The sequence below is a fragment of the Euleptes europaea genome, chromosome 19, assembly GCF_029931775.1.
Source record: "Euleptes europaea isolate rEulEur1 chromosome 19, rEulEur1.hap1, whole genome shotgun sequence".
Classification (NCBI taxonomy): Eukaryota; Metazoa; Chordata; class Lepidosauria; order Squamata; family Sphaerodactylidae; genus Euleptes; species Euleptes europaea.
In genome coordinates, this window is record NC_079330.1 from 28,654,606 (window position 1) to 28,673,188 (window position 18,583).

Genomic DNA, 18,583 nt, shown 5'->3' on the forward strand with positions numbered 1-18,583 from the left:
GCGTTGCAAGCACAGAGAGGCCGCGTTCATTAGGGTAGCAGGCACGCTGGGTAGATAGAATCATAGAGCTGGAAGGGACCAACAGGGTCATCTAGTCCAACCCCCTGCACATTGCAGGAAATTCACAACTACCTCCCCCCCACACACCCCCAGTGACCCCTACTCCATGCTCAGAAGATTGCAATAAATAAATAAATAAACCCCTCCAGGATCCCTGGCCAATCTGGCCAGGAGGAAAATTGCTTCTTGACCCCAAAGTAGCAATTGGCACTACCCAACTCCAACCCCCTGCACAATGCGGGAAATTCACAACTACCTCCCCCCCACAACCCCAACGACCCCTACTCCAGGCCCAGAAGATCGCCAAGGTGCCCTCCCTCTCATCATCTGCCTAAGGTAGTGATGGTGAACCTTTTAGAGACCGAGTGCCCAAACTGCAACCCCAAACCCAGTTATTTATCGCAAAGTGCCAACAGGGCAATTTAACCTGAATACTGAGGTTTCCTCCCAGCTGGTGGGGGGGGGGAGCCCAGGGAAGGGGGGGTGGCGGGTTACTCCCAGCTGGGCGGCGGGGAGTCCAGGGAAGGGGGGGGGCTTTGCCCGGCTCCGCGCTGCCTGCAGAGAGCCAAGTCCGGCACGCGTGCCATAGGTTCGCCAACACGGGCCTAAGGCGACAGAATCAGTAGTGCTGACAGACGGCCATCTAGCCTCTGCTTCAATACCTCCAGGGAAGGAGCGCCCACCACCTCCCTGTTCCGCCGAGGAACCGCTCTGACTGTTAGGCAGTGCTACCTAACGTCTGGACGGCAACACTTTTGATTTAATCGCAACCCCACTGATCCTGGCCCGACCTCCTGGCGCAATGGAAAACCACTCGGCCCCCTCCTCTAGAGATAATTCACAGTGGGTGGCCGTGTTAGTCTGTCTGCAGGAGTAGAAAAGGGCAAGAGTCCAGGAGCACCTTCAAGACTAGCAGGAATATTTTCTGGTAGGGTAGGAGCTTTCGTGAGCCACAGCTCACTTCTTCAGATACCAGTAGTAGAAAAGACCAAGAGTCCAGGAGCACCTTAAAGACTAACACAAATATTTTCTGGTAGGGTGTGAGCTTTCGTGAACCACAGGTCACTTCTTCACATACCAGTACTAGAAAAGGGCAAGAGTCCAGGAGCGCCTTCAAGACTAACAAGAATATTTTCTGGTAGGGTAGGAGCTTTCGTGAGCCACAGCTCACTTCTTAAAGCTCCTACCCTACCAGAAAATATTATTGTTGTTTGTCTTGAAGGTGCTCCTGGACTCTTGCCCTTTTCTACTCCTGGTATCAGAAGCTGTGGCTCCCGAAAGCTCACACCCTGCCAGAAAACATTCATGTTAGTCTTGAAGGTGCTCCTGGACTCTTGGTCTTTTCTAGCTGTGGCTCCCGAAAGCTCACACCCTGCCAGAAAATATTCTGGTTAGTCTTGAAGGTGCTGCTGGCCTCTTGCCCTTTTCTACTCCTGCAGACAGACTAACCGGGCTACCCACTGTGAATTAAAGACAGATGGATTCACACTCTAGCTGTATCGGAAGAAGTGAGCTGTGGCTCCCGAAAGCTCGCACCCTGCCAGAAAATATTTGTGTTAGCCTTGAAGGTGCTCCTGGACTCTTGCTCTTTTCTACTCCTGGTATCGGAAGAAGTGAGCTGTGGCTCACAAAAGCTCACACCCCACCAGAAAATATTCGTGTTCGTCTTGAAGGTGCTCCTGGACTCTTGCTCTTTTCTACTCCTGGTATCAGAAGAAGTGACCTGTGGCTCCCGAAAGCTCGCACCCTGCCAGAAGACATTCTGGTTCGCCTTGAAGGCATTCCTGGACTCCTGCCCTCTCCTGCCCCTCCTCTAGAGGTCAGCCGTCCGAGGGCTTGAAGGCGGTGCTCATCGCGAACGAGAAAGACCCCCCCCCCAAGCCGGAGAGACCCCCACCCACCCACCCCACGCACCCACCCCCCCACCCACCGCGGAGAGCCCAGGCAAGGCGTCGGCGTGGCTGTACCTGCGGAGGCGCCGGACTCCCGATCCCCGCGTCCCTGGGGCGGAAGGCGAAAGGAGGCTCCTGCGGGGAGAAAAAGGGGTGTGGGTCGGTGGGTGGGTGGGGGGGTCAGAGGCGGGTGCACGCCCCCCACCCTTGGGCCAGCCGGCGACCCCCGGGGTAGGTGGGCGGGTGTCCCGGTTCCAGCCTCCGGGCGGCCTCGCCGTGCGTAAAGGCGCGCGGGTTGCGCCCGGAGCGGGGAGGGCGGCGGGTCCCCCTGCGGGGTCTGCCTCTCTGCCCCCGGGGCGACCACCGGGCCGGGCCAGGGGAGGGGAGGGGAGGGGAGGGGGGCAGGAGCCACCTACCCGAGCACCCCGCCGCCGCCCTCTGGCCTCGGCACGGACACACGGGCGCGCCCCGCCCGGCCTCCCACGGCACGGCCTTGGACGCGCGCCCGGGCAGCCTTAAAGCGCCACGGCCAGGCGCGCCTGCCAGGGACGGCCCCGCGCCGCAGCCCAGCCGGGGAGGGGGGACCCCTTGCCCAGCGAGCCAGGCCCGGCCAGCCGCTCTGCAGAGATTCACGCCTGAGCCCAACGAGCTCAGGGCCCCCCTCTCTTGGGAGCCCCCCACCCAACAATTTCAACCAATACACTTCTTCTGCGTTGGATTTCCGTGCAGCAATTGCTTTGACAAAATGCGTTATTATTTTATTTCCATTCATAAACCTTTAATGGCATATCGAAAAATACGTTAGTTTCCACGTGCAAAATAGTCACTTTTTCAGGCTCACCCCACCCACCCCCCATTTGTGTTATAGGGAAAATAGGCTTTCGATACCTATTGTAATGCCCGGCCATGTATGTGTCTGTGCGAAGTGCCGGTCAAAGTCGCAGCCGACTTATGGCGACCCCTTTTTGGGGTTTTCGTGGCCAGAGACGAACAGAGGTGGTTTGCCAGTGCCTTCCTCTGCACAGCAACCCTGGTATTCCTTGTTGGTCTCCCATCCAAATACTAACCAGGGCTGACCCTGCTTAGCTTCCATGATCGAGCTAGCCTGGGCCATCCAGGGCAAAATAGTCACTTTTTCAGACTCACCCCCCCCCCATTTGTAATATAGGGATAATAGGAATGACCTTTATGGCAGGGTTGTTAAAAAATTTATACCTCCCCAATGTATATGAAGCTAGGTTTTATTATTAATAAACTCTTTAGTAGCAGATATCACCTTTCTCCTCTTTCAACTTTTTTTCCCCTGTGATCATGAGGGCTGGAGGCATATCTCTTTTTAAAAAAGTAGGTGCAGATCCCCTGGAGTGTGATGGAGTTTTGTGTGTGTGTGTGTGTGTAAAGTGCCGTCAAGTCGCAGCCGACTTATGGCGACCCTTTTTGGGGTTTTCATGGCCAGAGACTAACAGAGGTGGTTTGCCAGTGCCTTCCTCCGCACAGCAACCCTGGACTTCCTTGGTGGTCTCCCATCCAAATACTAACCAGGGCTGACCCTGCTTAGCTTCTGAGATCTGACGAGATCAGGCTAGCCTGGGCCATCCAGGTCAGGGCAATGCCCAGATATAAGGGCTGGTTTAGAACACTATGTATTCGTACGCGCACACATGGAAGCTTTGGGAAGTTGGCATCCGGGAGCCATGAACCAACAAATCATGCTCTCTGTGCTTGGTACGGCCTCTCACCAGTAGAGAGCTCTGAATTACGTTCATCTTCAGGAATGTGGTTTCTGGTTACCGAGCTCACAAGATCAGGCACTCACTAAGTGACGCCTTCGGCCAATAGAGTGAAGTAGACACTTAATGTGCATCGGTGCTTTTGTGTATCAATCTGCTTGTCAGCAGCCATGGGCCTGCCCCATGCGAATGCATAAATGATACTGACTTTCCTTTGTTCCTTGGGTGAGTAACTCTGCATCTTATTGGTGGGTTATTTCACCCCCAGGTCTGTGTTTAGCTAAATAAAGGTTGCTCTTTTTAACCTCCTCCTAGTTGTCTTCATTGGACTCTATAAGACAACCAGGGCACTTCACTATTAGGTCCATAAATTACCAAATAGCATATATTCAACACAAAAAAACAGCGACAATTTGTTGTTGACAAAGGACAGCTGGACATATAAAGGGCCCCATGACCTTCAATAGCTTAGGGCCTCATCAAACCTAAATCCGGCCCTGCCCACAGCCGGGGCCATAGGAGCCAAAGCCTGCCTCCCCCGCGTGCCACTAGGCGTTCACGGTAGACTGCCTTTGAACAAGGAGGCTTTGAGCAAGGAGTCTTGCTGGCTTGCCAAACCAGGCCCGCCGCCGCCGCCGGATCGGCAGAGCCAGCCCGGCCAGCATCTCTGGAAAGGCACACAGCTGGGGCCACAGGAGCCAAAGCCTCCCCCCGCCACTGGGCATTCGGAGGTAGACTGCCTTTGAACAAGGAGGCTCCCTCCAGCCATCAGGGCCAAGGAGGCCTCTTCTCCATGAACTTGGCGAAGCCGCCTGGAAAGCCGGAAAGCGCAGGTCATGTTTACATGCACGGGTACATTCTGAGGCTGAGAGGTCGGGCTATGGAGCTGCCAGCCCCTCCCCGCCCGGTTTAAAAAGCTGCAAAAGAGGGCTCACGCTTTGGATCAGGACCATGGCACAGAGGAGGGTCCCATCTCCCGCTTCCACGCAATTGTTTTCGAACCCGACACAACTCATTTGTATGCCGTGGGTTACACTCGCACCAGATCTTAGCTATGCCATGTTTGGAGGCCATTCTCCAACAAGCAAGACGCAAGACGTGTTTTCACATGGCATGCACACCCCTTTCCCACCAAGCCATCCGTCCGGTTTACAACCCCCTCGAGGCAAAGCCTCTCCACCCCTTTGTCAGGAATCCTGTTGCTTATCGTCTGCGCCAGAAGACGCGCCAATCCACCCACAGCCAGGCCCATAGCTATGGGGTGGTGTACAGGGGTTCCCCCCCCCAATGCACACACCCCTGCCCCCACCACCCTTGCATGCCTTTTAAGCAGCTATGCCTCATGAAGCATTTTGTAATTTAGTAATGCATTTTCTAATTGCTGTCCCTTTTCGGCGCTCAACTGTGACGGCACCCCTCAAGTCTTTTCTTTTTTATAATCTTTTAAAAATTTATTTTTAATAGGGGGTACAGAAAAAAGAAGCAGGGGAAAAAACAAGTAGGACAAGTTTAAATGTTAAGTCCGCGCCAAAGAAAGCTCATCTGTTCTTTCTCTCCCCACAATACAGTCTCTTATAAAGATACAAAATTTTACTAAAAATGCAAACTCACTAGTGCTTCATCTCAACTCTATACCATACCCCTCAAGTCTTTTCAACCCCCCACCTCCAATTTTCAGCTATGGGCCTACCTGGTCTGCTAACAACCGTCTGCTTTGTCAGCCAAGGAGCTCCCTTCTCCGCTTGCCAGACGGGGCGGCTCACTTAAATAAACCAGCCCAGTTATTGCAACAGGAGGGAGCAGCAGGATTATCGGGAGGTGAATTCAACCACAAGGTTGCCTCCCTGTGGGTTTCTATAAACGGCTCAGGGCAGGGACCGGCTCGACTAGATCCCCCAGCAACTTGACCCATAGGTGTCTTTCAACCGTTGCTGCTGCAGAGTTAAGTTTAAGGAGGGATTTAAAAACCCATCCAAGTCTGTCCTGGTTTGCAGTTTCCATACCGAATGCCTGTCCTGGCCTTCTTCGGTTACAGCCAGATCAGGATGGGAAGGCAGTGTTTGGTTACTTTATTCTGTGAGAATATTTAATTCTTTATACTTTACTCTTTGAGAGCCAGCGTGGCGTAGTGGTTAAGAGCCTGGAGAACCAGGTTTGATTCCCCGTTCCTCCGCATGAAGCCTGCAGGGTGACCTTGGGCCAGTCACAGTTCTCTGAGAACTCTCTCAGCTCAGTGGTAGAGCATCTGGTTGGCATGTAGTAGGTCCCAGGTTCAATCCCTGGCATCTCCAGTTAAAGGGACTAGGCAAGTAAGTGATGTGAAAGACCTCTACCTGAGACCCTGGAGAGCCGCTGCCAGTCTGAGTAGACAATACTGACTTTGATGGACCAAGGGTCTGGTTCAGTATAAGGCAGCTTCATGTGTTCACCTACCTCACAAGGTGTCTGTTATGGGGAGGGGAAGGGAAGGCAATTGTAAACCGTTTTGAGACTCCTTTCAGTAGAGAAAAAGCAGGGTATCAAAACCAACTGTTCTTCTTATCTTACTGTTCTTTTGACAAAAGAGTTCTTGAACAGATCGTGATCCAACCCTCCTACAGGCAACTGAAGCAGCTCAATATTTAGCACCTGCGAAGGTAGTTTTTTGATCCTCATCTACAAGGAAAAATTGGACGATTCTTTGAGATGGTAAATTCATATCACTTATTAAGAGGCAGGACAAATTTAATCTCAAATCAGACCAGATTTCACACTCCAATAAAACATGCTCTAAGCTGATCAGATTCACATTTACAAACTATCCGGATACACCACACCTGCAAATCGGCCTTCCAGTACGACGGAGGGAAGGCAGTGAGAACATTTTTAACACTTTCCAAAAATTAAGTGGCCCAAAAATGTTAGAGCCCCCCAGACCACCAAGAAAGTCCTTTGTGATACCATCAAAGACATTCTTTTTCAACATGAATGTATCTTGTGCTATCATGGTAGCCCCAGGGGGGACTTTGGGAAAGGAATCCATCGGCCCTGGATTCTGCTGCGGGCTAGAGCAGAATGTCTTTATAGAAGCCTTTGGTCATGCTAATGTGGCCAAGACAATGAAATGAGGGTGGGGCTCTGGAACAAGAGGCTGGCTTGGTTCTGAGTGGTGGGAGGGGGTCAACGGCCAGATTGCATTCCCAGTTGCCGTTCCCAGGGAAAAGAAGAAGAGTTGGTTTTTATATGCTGACTTCTACCACTTAAGGAAGAATCAAACCGGCGTACAATCACCTTCCCTTCCCCTCCCCGCAACGGACACCTTGTGAGGTAGGTGGGGTTGAGAGAGCTCTGAGAGAACTGTGACTAGCCCAAGGTCGCCCAGCTGGCTTCATGGGGAGGAGCTGGGAAAACGAATCCGGTTCACCAGATTAGCCTGCCCTGCTCATGGGGAAGAGTGGGGAATCAAACCCAGTTCTCCAGATGAGAGTCCACCGCTCCAAACCACCGCTCTTAACCACTACACCACACTGGCTCTCACCAGGAAAAGGAACCTGTGAGCTGGGTGCCATGTGACAGAGAGAATAAACACTTGCCCACGCTTGCGCTGACAAATATTGTGCTGGGGAGGTGCCCCCACCTCACCGAGGATCTTGAACTCCACAGACCTTCGCTGTGAACACACGCACATATGTATCCTGCCTGGCATCAGAGTAGGTAGGACAAAGGGATGAGACTGAAACTTGCAAGCTGGGTGCTTCAACTTCATGCATTCCCACTTCATTTCAACCTCTGCTTCTTCCTTGCAAGAAACAAACCCATAAACCTCAGTTTTCACACCAGTCCCTGTTCCTCCCACCACCGATAGCTTCCGTTGCAAATAGTGGATTTTGTACATTACGTTTTGCTTTAACAGCGTTCAAACGGTCTCCAGGAAACCAGGGAAACCAATCTGCAGCAATGAAAACTAGGTAGGCCAAAAGTGGTCTGACCGGGGCAACACATGGAATCGAAGAGAACCGAAAAGACACATCTGGACACATCCCTCAAGGACCGTTCACTAGCAATAAGCTAGAGGATCAGCAGTAGAAAAACTGCACAGGAGTCCAGCAGTATCTTAAAGACTAACAAAAAAGTTATCCCAACGCAAGCTTGTTGTTTCCTAGCGCTCACTTCAGTGGATTTATTTATTTAAATTTCTAATCCGCCCTCCCTGGCCGAGGCCAGGCTCAAGGTGGATAACATAATTAAAATCACAAATATTCATATAACGATAAGCATCTAAAACTATAAATACAATCTCATAAATTATTAAAACATTTACTGTGGTGCTCCTGCAGCATAATAAGTACCGGAAGCAAGTCGGCAACACACCCATCTGTGTGTGTGTGTTAAGTGCCGTCAAGTCGCTTCCGACTCATGGCGACCCTATGAATTAAAGTCCTCCAAAATGTCCTATCTTTGACAGCCCTGCTCAGGTCTTGCCAACTGAAAGCTGTGGTTTCCTTTACTGAGTCAATCCATCTCTTGTTGGGTCTTCCTCTTTTCCTGCTGCCCTCCACTTTTCCTAGCATGACTGTCTTTTCCAGTGACTCTTGTCGTCTCATGACGTGACCAAAATATGATAGCCGTAGTTTAGTCATTTTAGCTTCTAGTTCAGGCTTGATTTGATCTGTAACCCACTGGTTTGTTTTTTTGGCAGTCCACGGAATCCATAACACTCTCCTCCAACACCACATTTCAAAGGAATCTATTTTCCTTTGAAAATAGCACCAGCTATAAAAGTGGGTGGGTGGGGGAGTAGGGAGGCCAGTATAAATGACACCTGCGGCTGCCCTCAGTTGTAGACCTGGTGGAATAGTTCTGTCTTACAGGCCCTGGGGAACTATTTAAAGTCCCTGATGTTACTAGGCAGAGCTTTCCACCAGGCCAGAGCCAGGGCTGAGAAAGCCCTTGCCCTCATTGAAGACAGCCACGTACTCTTGGGGCCGGTGACCGCCGACAGATTATTCTTTGCAGAGCGCAACGCTTTTCGGTGGGTGTACCAGGAGAGGCAGTCCCGCAGATACGAGGGTCCCAGACAGTGTAAGGCTTTAAAGGTCACAACCAGCACCTTGAACCTGATCGGGCATCCCAGCTGGAGCGAGCGCAGTTGTTGCGATCACGTGCTGAATGTGCTCCCGGGGCGAGGCCCCCGTCAGGAGCCTTGCTGCCACATTCTGTACCAGCTGGAGCCTCTAGATTAGTCTCAAGGGCAGCCCTACGTAGAGCGAGTTACAGTAATGCATTGGATGCTTTTATGCCTAAATGCTCAGCTGCATACAGGTACTCTTTTTGCACTGGAACCGGATGCACTGGAACGGCACAGCAGCAATTTTTGTATTTAAAAGTCACAAGTAATAATAATAATAAACTTTTATTTGTACCCTGCCCTTCCCTGGCCAGGCCGGGCTCAGGGCGGCTACCAACATAGTTAATATAAACAGAAATTTAATTACAAAAATTAAAACACTCGAACATTAAAACATTCTGGTGCGCTGCAGTAATAGGAAAATGTGTGTGGGGCTGGGTGGGGAAACATTACAAGGAGAGGCCAGTTTGATACAAGAAGGAAAGACTAACAGTGCATTCTTAAGGAGAGTTACTCCAGCCTAAGCCCATTAATTTCAATGGGCTTAGACTGTAGTAACTCTCCTTAGGAATGCACTGTAATTCTTTCAGAGTGAGCACTTAACATGTAATTAAGAAAAATACAGTGTGATATATGGTATGTAAATTCAAGAATACAAAGATACTGATGAACTAATTACCATCCACTAAGGGTGGATCTTGTTGAGAAATTAGCACCTATAATGAGTGAGAAAACCAAGGTCCTGATAGGGAGATACTGTATGGAGTACTCGAAACCGTGATATATTTTTAATGCTCATTGGCTCCCCTTTGTGGGCAACCGATGAATTACAGTAAACGGGACTATCTGCATATTCTTGGCTAAGGTGAGACCCTACCACACCTTTAAGACGGATGCAGTTATGGCAAAACGGTGCTTGTGTATTACAGAAGCCCTTGGGGAGTGTAGTGTTTTTCTACACTGTGCGCAAAGGGAGACTGCACACCAGTAGCATCCCTTATCTATTAGCAACAAAAGGGCATCAGAACTCCCCATGATTTCATTATATTATTGTATTTTATTTGGTCCTAATGAAAAGTATTACACAACTCGTTTCTAAAGTAGTGTTATCCCAGAATGTGCATGTTGTGTAGTCACAGAAAAAGTGGGTGACCAGGAAGAATATGAAATGAGGGGGGGATCTCATTTTCTCCTGTTCATCCCTCCCCACTCTTTTTATTTCCCTTCCTTAGCAGCCCCTATTGCCTCTCCCCCGTTCCTGCTTCCTTCTCGCCCTGCCACCAACCAGCCAACCTATCTGTAGCTCCATCCCAACATTGTATAGTGGTTTGCCAGGCCCAAGGAGTTCGCTTCCATCATGGGGCACGAGAATAGAGGAAGGTAGGTGGGACTTTTTCTAGGGCTGTTTTGGTCTCCCAGTCTACTCCTGCCCTCCCATCTTCATCTATGCTTATTATTTTACTTCATTTATACTCCACCCTTCTCAACAATGGGGACCCAAAGCTGCATACATCATTCTCCTGTTTTCTCACTGCTAGCCTGGGAGGTAGGTTAGCTGAGGTTGTGTAACAGGCCCAAATTCACTCAGTGAGCGTCCACAACAGAATGCTGATTCAGACCTGAATCTCCCAGATACTAGTCTGAAACACCACAATGGCTTTTGTGGGGTGGCTGTTGAACAGTTGCAAGCAGCTGGGCCTGGGCGAATCATGCATATAATGTGGTAGCAAGTTATTTAGTGTCTGCTGCCAGGCGGGGCCCCAATAAGTAGCCCCCTCAAAACAGCCCTGGAAAGCCCCCCCCCTTACTAACTGAATCCAAGGCTTGAAGGCTGGCAATACTCTTGTGGCTTAGCAGCAGCTACAGAGGGTGTTTGTTTCTGAAAGCTACAGGTGCTCCTATTATTTTTTGGGCAAGTGTTATTTATATTAGGTTTCAGATTTTTCTTCAAATCCAGGGTGTTTTTTAGGTTTATAGAAAGAGCCATCTTGTGTGTTTATGGTCTCAATCTCTGGATTTAAGTATCCACAATATGGATGTGGTCATTTGTTGCTTTTTTCAACAGGTTTATCCACTTATTCAAATCATTGTTAGAAAACATGTCAGCTTGCTCACCGGTTTTCTTTAAACCAGCCCAATATAGGATAATTACTTCTTTTCCAGTGCAGCTTCCCAAATCTTTGCAGCTGTAAGATTTATTTCCAAGTCCAAATCAACTCCCTCGGCTATTGCTACTGATTTGTTAACAAAATCACTAAGCAGCCATTGTGCTAACCAAAAGTAGTAAGTATCTCTTTCCATATCTGAGTTAAGTCCAGTTTGGCACGCTCCTTTGAATAGTCCCAACAAATATCATTATTTCTTTTGGATGTTATCCAATCACAGAAGAAAGAAACATTTGTTGATTAGGCCCTTCATATTTTTAATTCTTAGCATATTTTCAAAACAGCCTTAACCTGTAATTTACTTTTCTTATATAAAGATGCTCTTATCTCACCTGGAAATCTTGAAACATCAGAACTTGTTCACAGTAAATTACATGTTTGTTTCTCATAAATTTTGCTATATTTTCTCCAAGATGATGCTACTACTCCTAGCTTATCAGATCCCAAGCAGTAAAATTTTTTGTCACGTTATTATATAAAAAGAGGCTTTCCCCAGCCTTGGAGGCTGAACTGCAAGCAAAGAGGGTGTCCTGACCCTAAACACTGAGCCCTTCCATGGGGGTCTTCTCCAGCGGATTTATAATCAACAAGTCCTGGATATAACACCAGAGATCAGTTTGTGTATCAGTTTGTTTATTCTTTTCTCATAATATACATTTATACAGGGCCATAGTAAAAATTATGCAACAGGATTTCTTTTTTTCAGTTATTATACTATGGGTCATGAATAAACGCATGCAGTTACAAAGGAGAGGTAGTAGAAACACTGTATTAAAGACCTCAAAATACAAACATCATATAAATAAAAACACTTTTCAAATTAAACTGCTGGAATTTCTTGTACAGATAAATAAGGTAAAAAGTACATTACTCTGTCAAAGCAAAAAAAGGGGGGGAATAGGGTTATCAGTCTATGAAATCTGACAGAGCTCTGATGTCAGGACCCCCCTGCAGAGGAGGTCTGGCTGGCAAAAATAAGGTACAAAATTATTTCATTCTGAAGAATGGTATGTATTCAAGTGTTTGAGCAGTTGAGTTATGATGAATTAAAAGCAAGAAAAAAAATCTCAAAATTAAGAGAGAATTTCCAGAGAAATAAAATTGCCTAAAATACTTAATGAGTTGCTACACCGTCGGAAGGGACGGCTGGAAGAAACAAACAGCTAAAAGGAGCCGGCAAGGAGCAGCTTCCCGAATCTCCTTGTATGCGGCAAGGAAAACCACCCTGATTTTTTGACACTTTACTATTTGTAATGGGAAAAAAGTCCATACCACGATGTCTAAATTCCTAACCTTGGGCCTCTAGTCTCAAGTAACTCTGTAAGCAAAGGTCCAAAACTATCTTTCTAACACAGAACAAAACAAAACAAACCAAGAGGTGAGAAATTGGTCTGACCACAGAATGAAGCAACCAAACCTCTATCCTGGGAGGAAGAAGAGATAGGAAACCCCTCATCCACTTCTGAATGTGATTAAGAGAGTCCATATTGAAATATTAGCTAAACTGGTATCAAACAGGAAGGTTCATGGGAAGGCATTTTGGACACCTTTGCCTGAAAGTCTTCTAAGCTGCTGCAGGTTGTCATTGAGGAAAAGGTTCAGTTCTCTCTTTTGTTGCTGCTGTTGTGTGTGTGTTTTCAATGTATAGTAAAATACGCCCCCCCCCGAGTTGTGCCTTTTCTTGTTTAAATAGTTCCTCACAAACAGATGAGTTTCTTTAGTAAATTAGTGCAATATAAACTGTTTTGGGGGTAGGTAAGGGAGAAGTCAAGAAGAAGAAAACATCAAGGGTGTATATCCACAGTAACTGCTAAAATTAGTTTCAGGGTTTCTCAACAGACCACACCAAAATTGTAAAAGAAGTCCCCAGGTCCATAACTCCCCTGTCTTTTCCGGAAGGTGCCATTTCCTCCTCTCCTCGATGGCTTCTCAAGTGGCATTAAGAAGACACGAGCTCAAATCCGAATCGAGCCCCCAAAGCTTCCCCACATGTAGGTTTGAAGTCAACATTTTCTCGTCTCCGCTCCAGAGTTTTGTTTCAGAAAAGGGATCCTTTTCAAAGAGGAAACCTTGCAGAAGAAGAAGAAAATGGCTCTTTGTGTCTCCATCTTGTGAAGACAAATAAAGGCCAAGCTGAAAGTCCACAAAGGAAGGTTTGTTGAACACGTGGAAGATGAGTCTTTTAAAATCTGGCTGCTCGGCAAAAGAGAAGGGAGAGAGGGCCAGATCAGTCATAAGACGAGTCTCCTACGCAGTTGTTTTGAATTTCTCCCCTTCTCGGAATTAACTGCATTTTTCTTTGGTAGTCAACCACAGAAATGAAAAACATTTAAGTAGAACCAAGGCTGACCATTTTGCTGAGGCAGGACATCCCCGAGTGGTCTTGGATGATGCGCCTACTGTTCGTATACGGCCACTGCGCTGCAGCAAAGAGCAGAGAGCCTCCGCTCAATACTAGACTTATCTGAAAACAAGAGAGAAGGCACTGAACACACAGGTGTGCGCACCAAAAGGAAAAAGTTGTAAACAGGTGTATTGGCCCACGCAAAATCCAAAACGTGAAACAAAATACATGTTAATACCAACTGAAATGACACTGAACAGTGTGCAAGCTTTTGAGCTCATCAGAACTCTTCATCAGGCGAGAGGTTAAAAAAATTTAGAAGAAGAGTTGGTTTTTCTATGCCGACTTTCTCTACCACTTCAGGGAGACTCAAACCGGCTTACAATCACCTTCCCTTCCCCTCCCCATAACAGACACCCTGTGAGGTAGGTGGGGCTGAGAGAGCTCTTAATAGAACTGTGACTAGCCTACGGTCACCCAGCTGGCTTCATGTGTAGGAGCGGGGAAACCAACCCAGTTCACCAAATGAGCCTCCACCGCTCATGTGGAGGAGTGGGGAATCAAACCTGGTTCTTCACATCAGAGTCCACCGCTCCAAACCACCACTCTTAACCACTACACCACACTAGCTCTCTTGGTTTAAAAAAATGAGGAGGAAGTTCCCCCTCCCCCAAATTTTCCCTGTGACAATGGCGAATCTGCTTTTTCCTCCTCGGTTTTTAAATTTTTGTAACATCTAGCCTGATGAAGAGTTCTGATGAGCTTGAAAGCTTGCACAATGTTTTACGCCATTTTGGTTGGCCTGAATGAAAGGTATTACGCGTATGCTGTTAAACCAGATGGAATGAGTGAACCGCAACTGAGCGTAGGCGAGTGGGTAAATGAGATGAAAGGCAAAAAACGTGAACCTGAAGAGCTTGCTTGCAAGCAAACGGGCCAGTTCAGGATGCTCAGACACAACCCACGCACAGCAGGGCCTCCAGGTGTGGCTTGGTCCAAAGCACTTACATTTATTGATGTTTTCTATATCGGCCGGGTCTTGCAAAATCTTTGCTAGGCCTTCAAGCAGCAGGGCTGCTTTCTGGTATCGGTATGCAATATCTTCTGTCTGCTGAAACATCTCATCCAGGGCTGCGTCCTGTACCTGGGGAGGTTTGGAAAAGTGGATGAGCTTGGGGGGAAGGCAAGAAATAGGGCAGGGGGTCTTGACAACAGCACTCAAAGAAAAAGGGGCTCAGCCAACTGACATTAAGCAAGCTGCCCTCGGTATGAAAGTGTAGGAGGGACAGAAGGTGGGATATAAATGGAAACATTAAAAATTAGGTCAGGGCTAAAGAAAGAAAGCAAGCCAGGGGGTTTAAATATAGGCTATCCCATCCACTCACAAGGGATACCTACGGTCCCCAAAATACAGACTTTCCTCTTGACATCTATACCAAAGACATGAGGCGTGGGCAGCACTGGAAGGGTAGGTGAACGTTTGAGCAGGGGAGACATGATAGATGTCTATGAAATTATGCATGGTATGGAGAGAGTGGACAGGGAGAACCTTTTCTCTCTCATAAATACTAGAATGTGGGGTCATCTGCTGAAGCTGGAGGGTGAGAGATTCAAAACAGATAAAAGGAAGTATTTCTTCACACAACGCATAAACTGTAGAACTCCCTGCCCCAGGATGTGGTGATGGCTGCCAACTTGGAAGGCTTTAAGAGGGGAGTGGGCATGTTCATGGAGGAGAGGGCTATCCATGGTTACTAGTCAAAATGGATACTAGTCATGATGCATACCTATTCTCTCCAGGATCAGAGGAGCATGCCTATTATGTTAGGTGCTGTGGAACACAGGCAGGATAATGCTGCTTCAGTTGTCTTGTTTGTGAGCTTCCTGAAGGCACCTGGTTGGCCCCTGTGTGAACAGACTGCTGGACCTGATGGGCCTGGGTCTGATCCAGCAGGGCCTTTCTTATGTCCTTAAGGCCGCAAGAGAACCCACTTGACATCTGCACGCTGCCTCTCCTCCATGGAGCTTACAGCGGTGCAGTGTGTGTATGTGTGTGGGGGGGAGGTGACTCCCAGGTGGCCCTCCCAGCCAGCCCCTGGCTGAGTCCAGGCCAAGAGGGAGCTCTCCCCTCCCCCTTAGATGACAGCACTGACCTGTCACGGGCTTCACACGGCACAAAGGTGTGCAAAATTGTGTTCTACTGCATTGTTCACTGGATGCCTTATGTTGTTTGACTGCACTTATCTTAATCTCAATGATCTGCCACAAAAAGGGTGGGCTATAAATGAAGCAAATAAAAAAATATAGAGCAAAGAAGTGAGAGAGGGTATTTTTTCTTCAAAATGTCAAGACTCAGAAGCAGGCCTGCAGGACACGGAGACAAAGGTTCCTTTCCCAAAGAGGCTGGTGTGCGTGCCAAACTTTCTAGGAACCGGAGCAGCCTCCTCTTTGCTGAGGCTGAACAGCAGGGGGCCACAGTACAGCTACCCTGATAGCAATATAAACAGGAATAATCTCAAAAACCATTAGGTAGAATACTATATTTCAACTAGGGATATTGGAGTGTTATATAGTAGTGTCTTCTAATCTGGATATTTTCCATAACCTGGCTGTTATAGAAAGTAGTTAACATATGGCACTTCTTATGTTTGATATGCTGTACGTATGCCTTTATGTGTTTTGTATGTTTTGTTTTTGTTAATAAATAAAAAAATATTTTAAAAAACACACAAAACAATACAGCTACCCTGCATCTACGGGCCCCGCAAGCCACCCTTCCAGAGCGCCTGAGGCACCTGGAGCATCTGTTGGAAGCATCCTAAACCCTTTTCATTTTGCCCAGGGTTCCAGGGCATCTGCCTCCACCTTCAGCAACACCATATGAGGTCTCGGCTTGGCTCATTTCCTCATTCCTCCCAAGGTGTAATGGCAAGTGGGACTGCGTCGCACCGAGGGAGCTGGGACTAATTTATTGTTTCAGACTGACGAAAGATTTTGCCAGACAAAAATGGAAAATGCTGCCTTGGTAACTTTCAAGCATAAAAAAAAGGTATTAACAAACGGAAAACCAATTTTAATTAATCCTCAGAGTTCCAATCCTCTGCCTAATTTGTTTGTGTGCCTCTCTGAATGGCAACACATGAGCTCACATCCACCTTTACAAGTGAGGAAACTAGGCCGGGAAGTTCACGCATAGTATTCCAGCCCGTGAAAACAATGGTGGACTGCAGCTAGAATGGTCTTTGCTAGGCAGGGGAACCAGAAAACCTCCCCTAAGATACCATGATTGGTTGTCAAAAATAAAAGAGGTGTATATTTCAGTGAAGCTAACTGCTTACCAAAAAAGTGTAATGATATAAATAGTGTAGACCTGTTATGGACAAGAACTATTCAAAGAATGGAAATGTCCATTTTATAAAAAGATAGTTTCAGTTAAGCGAGAAGGGGATGCATGGTTGTAAAGTATTTTATGCGACTTTATGTGATTATGTGACTGTTTTTAGTTGATGTATATATTTACTGTTAACTGTCCCTTTTTATTAAGAAAACTTAAAAAAAGAAAACAATGATGGAAAAATTGTCTGTCTAAGCTTGTTTACTCAACCCCACCTGTCCCCCTGGCTACTGGTCTGTCCAGGACTTTGCCAAACAGCCTCATTGCCACTTAGACCCCCCACCCCGTGAAGCAGATGCTAAAGCCCCAAGGCCGAGGGAGCCCTGGAGAACGCGCCCCCTCTGGCACCTGTGTTCAAGGCCCCTGTGTTCGAGGCAGGGGCCGTGGCCCAGTGGTAGAGCATCTGCTTGGCATGCAGAAGGTCCCAGGTTCAATCTCCGGCATCTCCAGTTAAAGTGATTAGGCAAGAAGGTGATGTGAAAGACCTGTGCCTGAGACCCTGGAGAGCGGCTGCCGGTTGGAGTAGACAATACTGACTTTGATGGACCAAGGGTCTGATTCAGTATAAGGCAGCTTCATGTGCTCCTTACCATCTCCACAGCGCAACTGTAGATGAGCTTCTCCGCCGTGACACTGTTGATTTCGTCGACAAACCGCTGCTTGTCCGAAAAGAACCGGTTCAGCTTTTCCGTCAGCTTCTTGCACATGGCGATGCAGAATTTGTACCTTTCGTTCAGGTTTCTGACCACTGTAGGGAAGAAATGGTTGAGGAGTCCCTCGGGCTACAGACACCCCAAGTTTCCGTCGCTGCTGATATTTAACCTCCAAATTCCCCACCACAAATAACCCTGCCAGACCAGCATCAGAAGACTGCTATGAGGGGACAAAGCCTTGTTCCCAGGTGTAAAACCACAGGCCTCTCACTGGTCCCTGGTTCTTCTCTAAACTTGTTCAAGGCCAGCTGACCAGAGATGTAAACAAAGGGTATACAAGGAATCTTCAAATAGATAAAAGGTATTTATTTGATGATCCTGACACGTTTATCCATTTGGAGATTCCTTGTGCACTCTTTGCTTTGCTTACACCTTTGCTGGTGCAGCCCATCTGGGCAGTTCTTCAGTTGGCCAGAGAGTCAGGATAAACCTCCTGCGCATAACAGAGGGAAACAGTCTAAACTACCTGCAGGCAAGGAAGCAGAATCCAAGTGCTCTCTCCACCACCTTCTTTTATTTAAACGTGTACTGTCGAGTGGCCGGAACTCCTTAGCATTCACGTCCATGCAGCCACGAGGATGGCTGAGGGAGTCTGTTACATTCCCCATGCAGTACAGATCACAGACATGGCATGGCCTGATCCTGCAGTCTGGCATTCCTCCCTGCTGGCCTGCTTGCTTTGCTCCTCCGAGCCTACCTTGCACAAGCAGCCAAGGGTGTGTGCGTCACGGTCTAAGTGACTTCGCCCATTCTCCCCTGTACCTGTAACTTAGCCCCCGCCATCCAGATTCAACATGCAATCTGCAACAATCATATGGCTGTTGCCAGTCAAGTTTAGGCTGAAAGGAGGCTTGAAAGTGACCATCTTGATCAGAGCTCAAATTCTTTAAAAAGGTAAAGGTGCAAGCAGTGGGTCATTACTGACCCATGGGGTGACATACACGAAGGGAGGGGCTGTAGCTCAGTGGTAGAGCATCTTGGAAGCATGAAGAAGGTCACAGGTTCAATCCCCGGCATCTCCAGTTAAAGGGACTAGGCAGGTAGATGATGTGAAAGACCCCTGCCTGAGGCCCTGGAGAGCCGATGCCAGCCTAAGTAGGCGATACTGACTTTGATGGACGAAGGGGCTGATTCCGTATAAGGCAGCTTCGTGTGAAGTTTACTAGGCAGACCATGTT

General features: G+C 47.9%; 1 protein-coding gene across 1 annotated transcript in view; it reads right to left on the minus strand.

Annotated features, from left to right (window-relative positions):
- Positions 1–13,129: 13,129 nt before the first annotated feature.
- The window catches only part of ULK2 (unc-51 like autophagy activating kinase 2), a 93,545-nt gene continuing 88,091 nt past the window's right edge, over positions 13,130–18,583 (minus strand). The window contains exons 25-27 of the mRNA XM_056865264.1: positions 17,283–17,440; positions 14,307–14,442; positions 13,130–13,418 (exon numbers count right to left, since the gene is read on the minus strand). Of these exons, the coding sequence (XP_056721242.1) occupies positions 13,351–13,418; positions 14,307–14,442; positions 17,283–17,440 (362 nt within the window). The 3' untranslated portion in view covers positions 13,130–13,350. The remainder of the gene's footprint in view (positions 13,419–14,306; positions 14,443–17,282; positions 17,441–18,583) is intronic.